We start from the raw sequence: 14,505 nt of genomic DNA, 5'->3' as shown, positions 1-14,505 counted from the left end.
TGAGATTTTGCAACAGAATTACACCTGCATTAATTTGCTCAACAACTATGCATGCATATGAAAAACATTGCCTTTATGAGTTTCCAGCATCTTCCTTAATACTTCTGGAGTAATGAATTAAAGATAAAAAAGATAAATGACTGCAGCTTAACTGTTTAAAAGGGCAAAGGTAAAAGTACGTACTAAACACTTCCTTAGGAGGTACATGCTTGTATGTACTAAACACTGCACAGGTTAAACAAAAGAACACTATGCTTGAAAATGTCAGATGGTTAGACAACTAAAGAAAGTGAATGGAAAGAGTGACTTTAATTGTAAAAGGATGCCCTGGAAGGAGTGGGATGCAGAAGGAAGTGAAAAATTCATATGGCAATGAATAACATAATGACCAGAGGGCAGAGCATGCAGTCCAGTATGTTGGTGTATGAACTTACGGTACAGTACCATTGTGAGGTCAGTAAACGTATGGTGCGATATTACGGCACAAATCATTCATAGTACAGGTTGAGAATGCTTTATCCGAAATTCCAAAAAACAAAAGTTTTTTTAATGCTGACATGACGCTTTATTTTACGGATTTATTTTTTTGTTTTTTTTTGTCGCCACCTCACGGGTGGGGACACAGGCTATATGGAGGCTGTCAGAGTCAAGCGCGTACATCCCTCCGAGGAGAGACCACTGACCCTTGCTGGGTGACGGCTCATGAAGGGCAGAGGAGAATGCCGATTGACCGACTCTATCGGCTGACATCAGCCTAGCCGACCAAGTCAGTCTTTCGATGAGGACTGGCGTGTCTTGTTGTACAAGTCGAAGACATGAGCGTGGGTTCCTTTAGTTCGCCGCAAGACGAGAGTGCTCAAAGCAGAAAACAATGGGAATAGTCTCAGTTAGGGTTGCCACCTTGAGCTAAAACAAAAAAAAAAAACAAAACACAACGCATCCATATTTTATTAAGGAACGGGTGGCAACCGTAAGGCCAGTGTCACACTATGCGGTGGTGCCGTTGTGGCGCCGCTGCATTACGAAAACACACACAAACGAATGAGAGTTGTCACACTATTCAGGTGCCACAGGATGCTGTGGCAACGCCGCACCGCCACATCTCGTCAGGTGACAAGAGATTGAAGGGAACACACACAGTTCTATGCACATGGTCACACTGTCCAGCAATGGCGCACGACGCTCTCCCATTACTGCTCTTGACAAAATGTTTGACGTGGATTCATTTATTCAGTGTGTATAGGAAAGGACAGCAGAATGACCTGTAATATTTATAATGGGTTTAAAGAATTAAAAACTGAATTGGTTGCAAGGGGCTGCAAATTAGTATGCTCAGTGAAACTTATAAAAAAATAGCAGTTACCTGTGGGAGATGTCCTAGACATGAAAGCAGTGGCTGCTGTATAATACACATCGAGAGGGTTATTTGATGGGTGAGGCTATTCAAGTTTCTCAGCATGCATGCATGTGTTCTACTGTCACACTGTGCGGTGTGACATGTTACAGGAAATGCGGCGACGCCGTAACGGCGGCGCCACATAATGTGACACTGGCCTAAAATTTCTCAAGCCTGCCATGACTGAAAGTCACTGTCCGTTGCTGGGGGAGGCTGGAGGAACGTTACGATGCGTACTTTACACGTATTTCAGGACGACCCTTGACAAACATAATTCTATGGACTGGTTTTGTGGTTCACTGATAAATGTGCTCACTACAGTTTTAAAATGCAGAATTTTATCTCCTAAACCATTCAGACAGCCAAATACGGAACAAATGGCGTATGTAAAGTTAGATTTGGTTAGTTTAGATTTATTCGGCACACAGTGTGGGGCGGTGGAAATACGTAACACAGCGCAGGATGGGACATGGCTGTGGCGGTCCACTATACGGGGTCGGTGTTGAGAGAAATATCTCCTCGAAGAAATAAGTCGCTCTGGTGTTCAATACGCATGTACACTGGAGGAATATACAGCCGGAAAACATTGATTTGCCTGGTTTTGCTCTAGTTTGTCCACTTATGATATTTGTGAGTGGTGAGTGAAATATAGAAAGAGTAAGCAAGTTGAACCTCTCTGTAAGCTATTTTGCACAACAGGCAATTGAAAAGTCAGTCATTTAATGATTTCCAGAGAAAAATACTATCTCCATAATAAACAGCATCATATTTTGTCCAGAAATAAGTAGTCAGCATCTCGAAATTAGTAGGCTACCCTCTTATAAATAATCCCTTATTTCAGTTTTCCTTTTATTTCAATTCAAATAAAAATATTCCGAAATCCGACTCTCGGTCCCAGGAATTTCAGATAAGGGATTCTCAAACTGTAGTAGTCATACAGCTGTAGTACAGTACAGTTTTCGTACTAAGCTACACCAGCTGGAGACTGGATGTGGACCTGTCTCTGCTCCCTCACCATATCTTAAGGAAGGACAGTAAGGTTATGAGACTCTGTTCCCATTGTTTTCCGCTTTGAGCACTCTCGCTTTGCGGTGAACAAAGGGAACCCACACTCACGTCTTCGACTTGTATGTACAAAGAGACATGCCAGTCCTTGCCGACAGACTGACTTGGTCGGCTAGGCTGACGTCAGCCGATAGAGACGATCTATCGGCATCCTTCCCTCCCCTTCATGAGCCATCACCCAGCAAGGGCCTGTGGTCCCTCTTCGGAGGGACGTACGTGCTTGACCCTGATGGCCTCCATATAGCCCGTGTCCCCACTCGTGAAGTGACAAAAAAAAAAGTGTTATGTTAGCATTAAAAAAAACTTTTGGATTTTGGAATTTCGGATAAAGGATTCTCAACCTTATAAGCAAGATTTTGAGAATACAAAAAGCAGTAGATAGCTCATACCAGTAAAGACTGGAAAAGTTGGAACTGCTGTCCTTTGGACGACAGAGGAGGAGTGATCATGATTAATGCTCAGGGCAATGATGGAAATAAACAAAATTGATAAAAGATTTGCTTGTATAGGATGGTGGAGAAACAATAGGTCATGGGAGCAAATCAAGCTTACTGTTGTTCATTTCCTGAATATCACAACTAGGTAAACACACATGCATGAATGCATGCACACCTACTCACAAACAAACACATGCATACAGATGGTCAAGAATAATCTGTTTATAAGGACACTGGTAATGCAAGAGGTCATGGTAAGATACTGAACACAAGGTGCCTCAGGGATATCAAGAAACATAAATAGTTTTGCCTATAAATCTTCTGAACATTCTGACAGCATTAACATTACCATACCTGTCCATCCAACTCTTGGGCACAATTTTCAAAGTCACATATAAAACAGATGCCACACATTGTCAACTGGGCCCACTGCTTGTTAACTGTGATGATGGAGAACTAAGGTTTCAAACTCTGCAAGGAAAATTGTGAAATGAATTACAAAACACCATGACATATTTTTGATGCTGTAATCACTCACTCGTATCTGCAAGCAATAAGGGCCCATTCACACTGTGCTGACTCTGGACCACAACAACCCACCGACTTTTAGGCCCCCTTCACACTGTGCCGAATCAGCATCCGTCAAACGTTTCTAGACCTCTTTCCGACCATGTGCGACCCTTTCACATCAATATTTCACACCCAAGACCTTGTATATCCCGAGTCACTGGGTTGTCGTGTCCCAGAGTCAGCACAGTGTGAACGGGGCTTAAGGGGACCAGCTGATCAAAAAAAAAAAAATAAATAAATAAATAAATAAATAAAAAATAAAAAATATATATTTGTAGGGTTATCGCATATATTTTTTTACCAGGAGTCAAGGACACCATATACATCTTTTCTATCCTAAAAACAACAATGTGCGACCCTGGGATTTTAGCTCTGACTAAGGAAGGAGAAATTGGTACAACATCCACTAAGGTAATCGGGTCCGATCTCTCTGGCAATAAGAAAGTGGCTATGAGATTAGATTTATCCTGGAAGTCTTTTCCAAAGGGTAGATCTCTGATAATAATACTATCCTTCCTCTTCTCTCTCTCACTCAGCTCTCGAACCTCTTCTCTGATGATGGTACGCACATCAGATCTGTCAGTCCTCCCTTTTCCCCCAGAAGGAACGTAGTCCCTTTGAGTTTCAGATACGTAAATCAATAAATTTTACTGAATTACTGAAACCAACAATGGTGTTAAACATCTGTGCCAAGCATTCCCAAAGTGACTGAAGGTCAGGGCTGGCAGGTGAACTTGAACATCTAGTGCACACATATTTCACACCCTTACCCTGGTGCTTCAAGACTTCCTTGACAAAATCCGAGGGAAGGCCTGTGCAAGTCTGGGACTTGTGGCACCACTCATTGCACTCATCACAGGCAATCCCACCCTCCTCATCATCCTTAACTGGAAAACAGCAGGTAACACAGAGGGAATGAGCAGTGGTTGCAGCAGGGGGTCCTCTGCCCCTCAGTAGCTGGGCTAGTCCACCTCCCGGCACTCATCCTCCTGGTCACCACGCCCCGTCCACGGCCAGCACCTCCACCACTCGGCATGGCTAAGGCTAAACCCCAAACAACACAAAAAATAACAAGGAAATAGGAACCAAAACTGTACCAAGGACAGTAAAATGATTTCATGGAAGAAACAAAGCCGTCACTTACCACTTACTTGTTACTTACTTGTGTTTCTTATTTATCTGGTCCCACTTCCGCCAAAGCGCTCTGCAGGACCCACATGTTTTAATTCATTAAATTTTCAATATTGATCACAACTTATATGCCATGTTAATTGTCAATGTTTCCATGTCATAGCAGTCAGAGAACAGAAATGTTTTAAGTTCTTTCTTAAATTTGGAGAGATCCTTTGTTCTTCTAATGTCAGGATGGAGCTTATTGTACAGTTACCAACGAGCTACCAAAACAATCCACCAGGAACAACTGGCCCAAACTCAGAACAAACCAATACAAGAAAAGCTACTAAAACACAACACACCCAGAAAATTACAACTTGACCATAAAGACAGACTAACACTAATAAAATACAAAAAAGAAACCGAGATATACCGTCCAGTACTCGGTGGACAGCAACGCGGGAAGAGAGCACACAGGAACACAAGTCTCCCTGGACGAGTGGCTTTGTATTGTAAAAACACACCAACATAAACGCTTTCAAGATAGCAGAATATTACTTTACCAAAACTTGTGGCTGTGGAGGCTTTGAAGGTGGTGCAGAGAGACTGGCACTGAGGTACACGCGTGTGGGCAGATCTGATGCATCTTCTTTACTCAAAACCCTCGATACCCTCACCGCAGTGGTTAATCAAATCATGTGACTAACTTACTTCAGATGGCAGATGCTGTGGTTGTTGCTGGTGGTGAACTGAAGGGCTGTGACGAATGACGATGTTCTTCAGTGTTTTAAGGGGCTGGTTAGGCTCACTGGACCCTTCTTCTTGTTCTTCATTTGACCTGCATCGCTTTGTATGGCTTCATAGGTCCTCCTCCTCCTCTTGGTCCTCTCTCCTGCTTATCCACATGCTTTGCTTTTCAACGGCGTTACGTTATTTATCTTTCCTCACGGCGTCTTGGTGCATGGAACTACAACACTTGAAGGAGCACTTGTTTTTGTTGTGGACGACTGGGGACTCAGTGGCGAGGCTTTCCGGCTTTTTAACGGGACCCTAACCATGCCATGCCAACCTGACGGTACAAACTAAACCATGGATCAAGGAGTTCTCTTTTCATTGCCGCTCTCTTTATATTCTTTTTTTATATTTCAAGCATATTAGTGATCCTACTCCATAAGGGCAGGCCAAGGAGGAACTTACTGGGACACGATCGAAATGGATTCCTTAATTTTTTTGGTGGGTCAGTGCTCTGAGGGAAGCCTACCGGTAAAAACTACAGCAGAGTAGGTCTCAGAGGTGCTTTGACTGATAAATTAAACTTCTGCCTACGCGGAAGGGGTTGCAACTCAGTAAGAAATTTTACGCATATGTCATCTACGGAAAATTGCGTAATTAATTAACTGCACATAGATATGCTATATGTAGAGTAAGAAATAAAGGAGGGCATGTTAGGATTTTAAAATATTAGTCTATCCGTTGAATCAGTATACTCATCGACACGCCGCGTAGCCGAGTGTAACACAATCGTGGAGAGGCGTTTTGTGTTCATTTTCCATTTTTTTCTTGTTATATAATTACCGGAAGATCTGCTCGTTCACCACGTTGAGTTAGGATAGTATGGAGTAGGTACTCCAGCAGTGTGGTGAGTACAAGAACGATGTTTACCTAATCATTCGATCTAGGCAGGGAAAGAATCGGATAACAATCTCTGTTTGAGATGCTCTGCTGTGCTAACATCTGAGCTCCGAGTGCCACATGATGATTCCATTACATAGTCCTCCATCTGTTTATATTTTCGTCTCTGACCAACAGAGGACTTGGATGTCATGTGTATCGCAAATGCAGTGCCGAGTGTCCAGTCCACACTGTACCTCTCATCGCTCGGCGCTCGGCGGTGAGTTTTTCTCTTTGTGTGTGTGTGTGTGTGTGTGTGGAGAATACTTATTTATTATTTTTTGGAGGGACGGGGGCACGGGGCCCGGGGGTGAAAAAAGGTTCTGGGCTAGAGTCAAAACATTCAGGGCTCAAGCCCCGGAAGCCCAAGGCTAACGACGCCACTGCATGAAACACATTCTTCGTAATCGTGACTCGACAACCCTCACGAACCATATATGATATTTTCCGACGGCCAGGATAACACGCCGTTATAACATTATCCTTGCCTATGATAATAATCAAAGAATTGATGTGACCACCTTCTCCCTGACGGTGAATCTGAAAACGGCAGAACTCTCCCACTGACGCAATAATATGAGAGATGTTGCTATAGGAGGAGCGAGTGGAGCAGCGGGGTGAAAAGCAGGAGGGTGTTGGGAAGTTTCCAGTCGATATTTTGAGCTAAGGTAAAAACAAAGGATATTTAGTGTTGAAGAAGGTGACAGCTGAGTGTTATCGAAGAATAGGGGATAGGTGTTTGGAAGATTATGTCGAATTGATAGGTGGAGAAATTGGGTTTTTGAGGCATTGAAGGACACAAGGTTCCTTTTACCCCAATGGGAAATGATAGCAAGGTCTGAGGTTAAACGTTTTGCAGCCTCCAGTCTGGAGTCTTGTAATTCCTGTTGAGAGCGTCTTCTGTTGAAAGAAGTTGAATAATGCAGAATGGAGTTGTCAGAATATGAATGGATAGGACAGTTTGTTATGGAAAGAAGATCATTGATGAATAACAGGAAGAGGGTGCGTGATAGGACAGAGCCGTGTGGAACACCACTGTTGAAAGGTTTAAGGGAAGAACAGTGACCGTCTACCACAGCTTAATATTAACTAGAGTTGAAATGCAACGTTTTGGAGCCATCTGATTAATGTAGAATCACTTAGGTTTAAGGACAGACCACCTAGTCTGGGCCATGAGGTCTGTGTGGTCTGATTTTCAATGTAAATCTATGTAAACATTATTGCGTCAGTGGGAGAGTTCTGCCGTTTTCAGATTCACCGTCAGGTAGAAGGTGGTCACATCAATTCTTTGATTATTATCATAGGCAAGGATAATGTTATAATGGCTTGTTATCCTGGCCGTCGGAAAATATCATTTGGTTCGTGAGGGTTATCGAGTCACGATTACGAAGCATGTGTTTCATGTGAATAAAATACGAATATATTGTTGAATATAAGTAATTTTCTTGATATAGTCACCAAACGCTTTTGGACAGGGCTTAAATACCACCAACGACCCAACACAGAAGCAACAATAATAATCGCGTTTGATTCGTCCTAGCGACTGATCGAAGCAAACCTGGTGAGTTTCATACTCATCAGTGTTACCATGTTCAGAGAGCACCACACCTCCTCGTGGGTGGCTGAAGTGTTTCTGTTTCATGTGTCCGCCACTGTACATAACACCATACCATTAACATTGTAAATATTACTGCATATCAACCATTGTAAATACACATTCATGATATTCAAAACATGTATATGCTCGGAAATAAATTTCCTCGTTAATGGAGTCACCACAAGGTTTTAAGTGGTTTCTTTTAACCTAGAGGCAGCCTTAGCGGACTCGACACGGCGAAGCTCTCAGCTTCGTTTGGCAGCCCGAAAGCACACAAGCAGCAATGCTTGGATTTCAAGTAGCGGCCCAGGCAACCGCTACACATGTACCGGTGGGAGTCCCAGCAGACTTTTCAGGCAGGCGAGTCCTACTGGCGGGAGCCATTATGTAGTGCGACGACTAAGCCTGATGGGCGAGCCTCCCATAACTCACTCTGCGAGGGGGGTACCTCTTTGGCCGATTGGTTAAGGAGTGGCTCTCCCGTCTCGCTGGTCGCGGGTTTGATCCCCGGCGCCGGCAAACCTTTTCTTGTCTGGATTAATTTCTCGTGTGTTTCGTTACACGCGGTGGTCGTGTGGGAGTATATTAAAGAGAAAAATTCTGGCATTACAGTGGTGGCAGCGGTGGAATCCTCTCCTGTAATTCTGTTGTGTTTCCCTGAAGGGGTAGTAACAGGCAGAGTGATGGCCCATGCTCTCCGAAGTTCATAGAAAATGGGAAATCTCAACACACAGAAATTAATCTACAAAGGAATGGGGAGCCGTGTAGTGCGGCGACTAAGCCTGATGGGCGAGCCTCCCATAACTCACTCTGCGAGGGGGGTACCTCTTTGGCCGACTGGTTAAGGAGTAGCTCTCCCGTTTCGCTGGTCGCGGGTTCGATCCCCGGCGCCGGCAAACTTTCCTTGTCTGGATTAATTTCTCGTGTGTTTCGTTACACGCGGTGGTCGTGTGGGAGTATAGTATGTAAAAAAATTCTGGCATTACAATTACATACGATTTACGGCAGTCAAGTACATTACAATGGTGCAAGGCTTTTGGTATTCCCGAATGCATCAATGCAAACCCCGCAGAACAGCATGCAATATAAATTTATGTAATCTATTAACTATTGTACGCATTCTTTGACTCTATTGGTCATTGCCATTCATTTCGGTACTTTTCGTGTATTATTCGCCCCCTTGCCTCTTCCAATTAGCATTTCAAACACCACTTCCACCACCATCACCCCCAGTGCAGCAGGAGTGGGAGATGGGGGGACGAGAAGCAGGAAGAGGCGGAAAGAGAGCTTGAGGGACGGAGACGAGAGGGCGGAGAGGCCAGTAGGGAGAGCGAGTCTGTTCTGGTTGCCTGTGCCTGCCTGGGTCTCTCTCAGTCAGTCAGCACGAGCAGTGCGGAAGGTGAGGCAGCCTGCCGTGTTGGCCCGCCCGCCCGCCTGCCTTCATTCTGTTCCCTGACACGCGTTCTGTCCTATCTTCTTCCGGAGCGTCTTGCTGTGGAACTGTGGAACCTTCATCGCAAAGACTCACTCACTCGCACTTTGTATTCGTTCTTTGTGTCTTTTTCTTTTTTTTAGTTTGTGTTTGTGTGATTTTTTACTCCATAAGCACGAGGTTGATAGTAGAAGTGTGAGGTGGCTGTGGTAGCGAGTTTGAGATGGTGGTTGTGGTGGTGGTAGTGGTGGTATTTGCAAAGGTAGTCGCGGTAGTTTTTACACATATTTCCGCGTCTGACGAAGAAGAGTAGTGTCCGTTTCCAATATTTTCCGTTTTGTGTTCGTTTTGCAGTGTATTGAGGGTACGCCACTTTTTCTTTCTATTTAGTTTGTAACATCCATAAAAGGGTTACGATTCGACAACCACTAAGAGTCTGAGAAAGAAAATTTACTGACGTGTTGGAAATGGTAAATAGCTTATCGGTAATAGGAGAGAGAGAGAGAGAGAGAGAGAGAGAGAGAGAGAGAGAGAGAGAGAGACATTGACAAAAAGACATAGAAACGGACAGGAAAATAGATGGACAGAGAAGAAGAAGACAAATAGACAGGCAGACAGACAAACAGATACACAAAAATATGAACAAAAACTAAAGATAGGGACAAAAATGAAGACAGACAGAACAAAAACGAAGACGGAGAACAAAAATGAAAATCTAGACAAGCACAATCTGGAGACGACAAGCAGATGGACAGTAGAAAAAAAAAATTACTTGTTAGAAAATCACACGGACAGACTGACAGACAACCAGGAACAAATCATACCTACCGTTGCTTATAATCCGTATCGAGTTTTGGTCCGAGAGGGGGGGGGGGGGGTGTTATAGGGGTAGAGGAAGGTTGTGGCTTACCTCTAAGTGAATTTATAAACATACCTCGCTGTTCTTAGACGCTTCCACCTCTCACGACTACGCGCTCTCAATCCCTCGACACAACACAACGGTAACCAGACTGCCTATTCCCCTCTTTCTTTTTTTTTATCTCTTTCTCCCTCTTCTTTCTCTGTTTGTCTGTATCTTTGTGTCTGTTTGTCTGTGCCTGTCTGTCTGTCTGTCTTTATCTCACTCTGCCTCTCTGTCTCTGTCTTAATTATTTCTGAAGGCCAAAACAAGAGGGTAAATGTGTTCTCATGAGTGTTTTTTTATGTTCTTAGTGCAGAAAAAATAGTCAGACTAGCAGAAGGGTTACATAACTATCCCTGAAAGTGGCCAAAACTCCTAGGAAAGGCTTGTCTAATATGTGTAGATACTTGGGCGACGAAATGTTTAAAAGTACGACCCACAGTCCGCTCATCACTAACACTTGATTAGAGTGATGGACATAACGCGGCATTTGGTGAGGAAGGTTTATCATTTCGTTCGCCCATTTATGTAATTTCTATTTTTCTAATCTTTGCAGGAGAGGCGTTTGGGTATTTATTTTTCGGTTAGTAATTTTCTTTCTCTTTTTCTTTCCTTCTTTCTTTATTTTGTTTTCTTTATGTTGCCTGTGTGTGCGTGCTTTTGAGCTGTTTGTTTTACTGTAAAAAAAAAAAGACATTCCACTTACTACTCAGATCAGAAAGAAATATTGCTCTAGGAAATTGGGGTGAGGTAATGAAAAAAATTATATATATATATATATATATATATATATATATATATATATATATATATATATATATATATATATATATATATATATATATATATATATATATTGTAAAAATCGAGATTGATATTGAAACTTTATTTTGTTTTTTGATTTTTGTACCTCGGCTAGATACTCCATTTTTATTTTATTTTATGTTCCTGATATAAGTACAAATTGGAGTGTTACCTACGAATGGGCCTATTGGATTGGTGCGTATGAATTGGCAAACATATCTCACAGAAGCGGGTTAGACTCCATCCCTGGCCTCATCTCAATCAATCAGCATAAAGTGCGCAAAAGATGCTTAAATTAACGAAAGATGCGAACTATTAAGAGTGTGAATTTACCCCTCTCCCCTCCCCCCCAAGAGTAGACTATATCGAGAAGTAAGTAAAGACATGCGTAAAGCTGTATGCCATAATCCCTGTATAATCTATACAAAGACTCTATCGTGTGGGTGTATAGTCTCTCTCTCTCTCCCTCTCTCTCTCTCTCTCTCTCTCTCTCTCTCTCTCTCTCTCGCCCAATTTCAAAAGAGCCAACTTCGTAGAAATCCGACGAAAACTAATAGATATGCAACTATCAGATGATGGCAATGTAGAGGACGCCTGGCTAAGTTTTAAAAATCACTTACTCACTCAGCAGGACACATGTGTCCCCTTGTGCGAGAAGCGAATTAACACTAATAAAAGCCCACCTTGGTTTAATAGCGAAATTAAACACTCAGTCAAGGAGAGAAAATTGTTTTACAGGTTAAAGAAAGAACAAAGCACGCCCGAAAACATTAGACTCTACAATGATGCCAGGCGACGAGTAAACAGATTAGTGCGTCAGGCAAAGCGTAGATATGAAGAAAATATTGCAGCCAACTGTAAAAATAATCCGAAATCCTTCTTCAGTTACATAAACAACAGAAAGGCAATCAGAAGTGGAATTGGACCCTTAACAAACAACGACGGTGCACTAGTGACTGACAGCCAACACGTTGCAAACCTATTAAACAATTACTTTTCCTCGGTGTTTAATAATGACAGTCCTCCCACCACTACCACCAACACCAGTACTAATGTAAATCCCGAGCATGAATTGCCTAACTTTGAAATAAAACCCGATGAAGTCCTTAAAGCCTTCAAATCACTTAAAACAAATAAAAGTCCTGGACCTGACAAAGTATATCCAACTCTGCTGAAAGAATCAAAGAGCGAAATACTCTCCTCCCTCACAACCGTATACAATATGTTCTTGCGACAAGGCATCGTCCCTTCAGATTGGAAAAAGGCTAACGTGACACCGATTTTTAAGAAAGGAGACAAAAAAGTACCAGGTAATTACAGGCCCATTAGTCTAACTTCGGTTGTAGGTAAGCTACTTGAGGGCATAATTAGAGACAAAATTGTGAGTTACCTTGAAAGCCACTCATTAATTGGGGACTTAAACAAAAGATCCTGCCTATCAAACCTATTAACCTTTTATAACGACCTCTTCACTGTTTATGACGTAACCAAATCACTGGACGTAGTCTATCTTGATTTCCAGAAAGCGTTTGATAAAGTCCCACATCATAAATTACTTTACAAATTAAAGCAAACAGGTATTGACGGTCAAGTACACCAATGGATCGCGAATTGGTTGAGCAACAGACAACAAAGAGTAGTGATTGACGGATTTAACTCAGAGTGGGCGCCGGTCACTAGTGGCGTCTCTCAGAGGTCGGTTCTTGGCCCAGTGCTCTTCATTATTTTCATCAACGACGTGGATGTTGGACTCAATAATCGCATTGGTAAATTTGCAGACGACACAAAGATTGGTAACTCGGTTCTCACTGACGAAGACAGGCAAAGCCTCCAAGAGGATTTGCACAAAATTTCAGCTTGGTCGGATACATGGGAGATGCCCTTTAACGTAAGCAAGTGCCAGGTCCTTCAAGTTGGAACGAGGAATAAGAAGTTCGATTACGAAATGCACGGCGTCAAACTCAAAAGCGTTCAGTGCGTCAAGGACTTGGGGATCAAAATCGCGTCAAACCTCAAATTCTCACAGCAATGCATCGATGCAGCAAATAAAGCGAACAGAATGTTGGGCTTCATTAAAAGAAACTTTTTATTCAAGAATAAAGATGTAATACTCCCGCTCTACAATAGTTTAGTCAGACCCCACTTGGAATATGCGGTACAGTTTTGGTCTCCCCACCATGCAAAGGATATTGCTAAATTAGAAGGTGTTCAGCGTCGGGCAACGAAAATGATCCCTTCCTTGCGCAACAAATCCTACGAAGAAAGGTTTTCTACCCTTAACATGTTCTCTCTTGAGAAACGTCGCCTCCGAGGAGAACTGATCGAATGTTTTAAAATACTTAATGGTTTCACGAATGTAGACAAATTAAAATAGTTTATGATCGATGACACTTTGCGCACGAGGAACAATGGCGTAAAACTCAAATGTAGACAAGTAAATTCAGACTGCACCAAATTTTTCTTCACCAACGTTGTGGTGCGAGAATGGAATAAGCTTCCACCATCAGTGGTCCAGTGTATCACGATTGACTCCTTCAAAAAATAAGCTCGACCGTCACTTCCTTCAACTTAATATCAACTAGAGTAGAAATGCAACTTTTAGGAGCCTTCTGATTAATGTAAAATCATTTAGGTTTAAGGACGGACCACCTAGTCTGGACCATGGGGTCTGTGTGGTCTGATTTTCTATGTAAATCTATGTAAATCTCTCTCTCTCTCTCTCTCTCTCTCTCTCTCTCTCTCTCTCTCTCTCTCTCTCTCTCTCTCTCTCTCTCTCTCTCTCTCTCTCTCTCTCTCTCTCTCTCTCTCTCTCTCTCTCTCTCTCTCTCTCTCTCTCTCAGGGTTCTAGGCCCAGTGCTCTTCATTATTTACATCAACGATGTGGATGTTGGACTCAATAATCGCATTAGTAAATTTGCAGTCGACACAGTGATTGGTAACTCGGTTCACATTGACGAAGACAGGCAAAGCATCCAAGAGAATTTGCACAAAATTTCAGCTTGGTCGGATAGATGGGAGATGCCCTTTAACGTAGACAAGTGCCAGGTCCTTCAAGTTGGAACAAGATATAAGAAGTTAGATTACGAAATGCGCGGCGTTAAACTCAAAAGCGTTCAGTGGGTTAAGGATTTGGGGGTCAAAATCGCGTCAAACCTCAAATTCTCACAGCAATACATCGATGCAGCAAATAAAGCGAACAGAATGTTGGACTTCATCACAAGAATTTTCTTATTCAAGAATAAAGATGTCATACTTCCGCTCTACAATAGTTTAGTCAGACCCCACTTGGAATATGCGGTACAGTTTTGGTCTCCCCACCATGCAAAGGACATTGCTAAGTTAGAAGGTGTTCAGCGTCGGGCAACAAAAATGATCCCATTCCTTGCGCAACAAATCCTACGTAGAAAGGCTTTCCACCCTCAACATGTTCTCTCTTGAGAAACGTCGCATCCGAGGAAAACTGATGGAATGTTTTAAAATACTTAATGGTTTCACGAATGTAGACAAATTAAAATAGTT

The 14,505-nt window shown here is 42.6% G+C and overlaps 1 protein-coding gene across 8 annotated transcripts in view; it reads right to left on the bottom strand.

Annotated features, from left to right (window-relative positions):
- The window catches only part of LOC126998405 (asparagine synthetase domain-containing protein 1-like), a 40,322-nt gene extending 34,736 nt beyond the window's left edge, over positions 1 to 5,586 (bottom strand). For 2 of the 8 annotated variants that reach the window (XM_050860043.1, XM_050860044.1), the window contains exons 1-3: positions 5,293 to 5,586; positions 4,239 to 4,355; positions 3,253 to 3,369 (exon numbers count right to left, since the gene is read on the bottom strand). In XM_050860043.1, the coding sequence (XP_050716000.1) occupies positions 3,253 to 3,312 (60 nt within the window). In that variant the 5' untranslated portion in view covers positions 3,313 to 3,369; positions 4,239 to 4,355; positions 5,293 to 5,586. Of the gene's footprint in view, positions 1 to 3,252; positions 3,370 to 4,238; positions 4,356 to 5,292 lie in introns of those variants that run through there. The other 6 variants (XM_050860042.1, XM_050860046.1, XM_050860047.1 and 3 more) reach the window with 4 other exon arrangements.
- Positions 5,587 to 14,505: the final 8,919 nt, after the last annotated feature.

The sequence above is a fragment of the Eriocheir sinensis genome, chromosome 14, assembly GCF_024679095.1.
Source record: "Eriocheir sinensis breed Jianghai 21 chromosome 14, ASM2467909v1, whole genome shotgun sequence".
NCBI lineage: Eukaryota > Metazoa > Arthropoda > Malacostraca > Decapoda > Varunidae > Eriocheir > Eriocheir sinensis.
The sequence above is the reverse complement of the archived record's forward strand: the minus strand, read 5'-3'. Positions and strand labels throughout refer to the sequence as shown.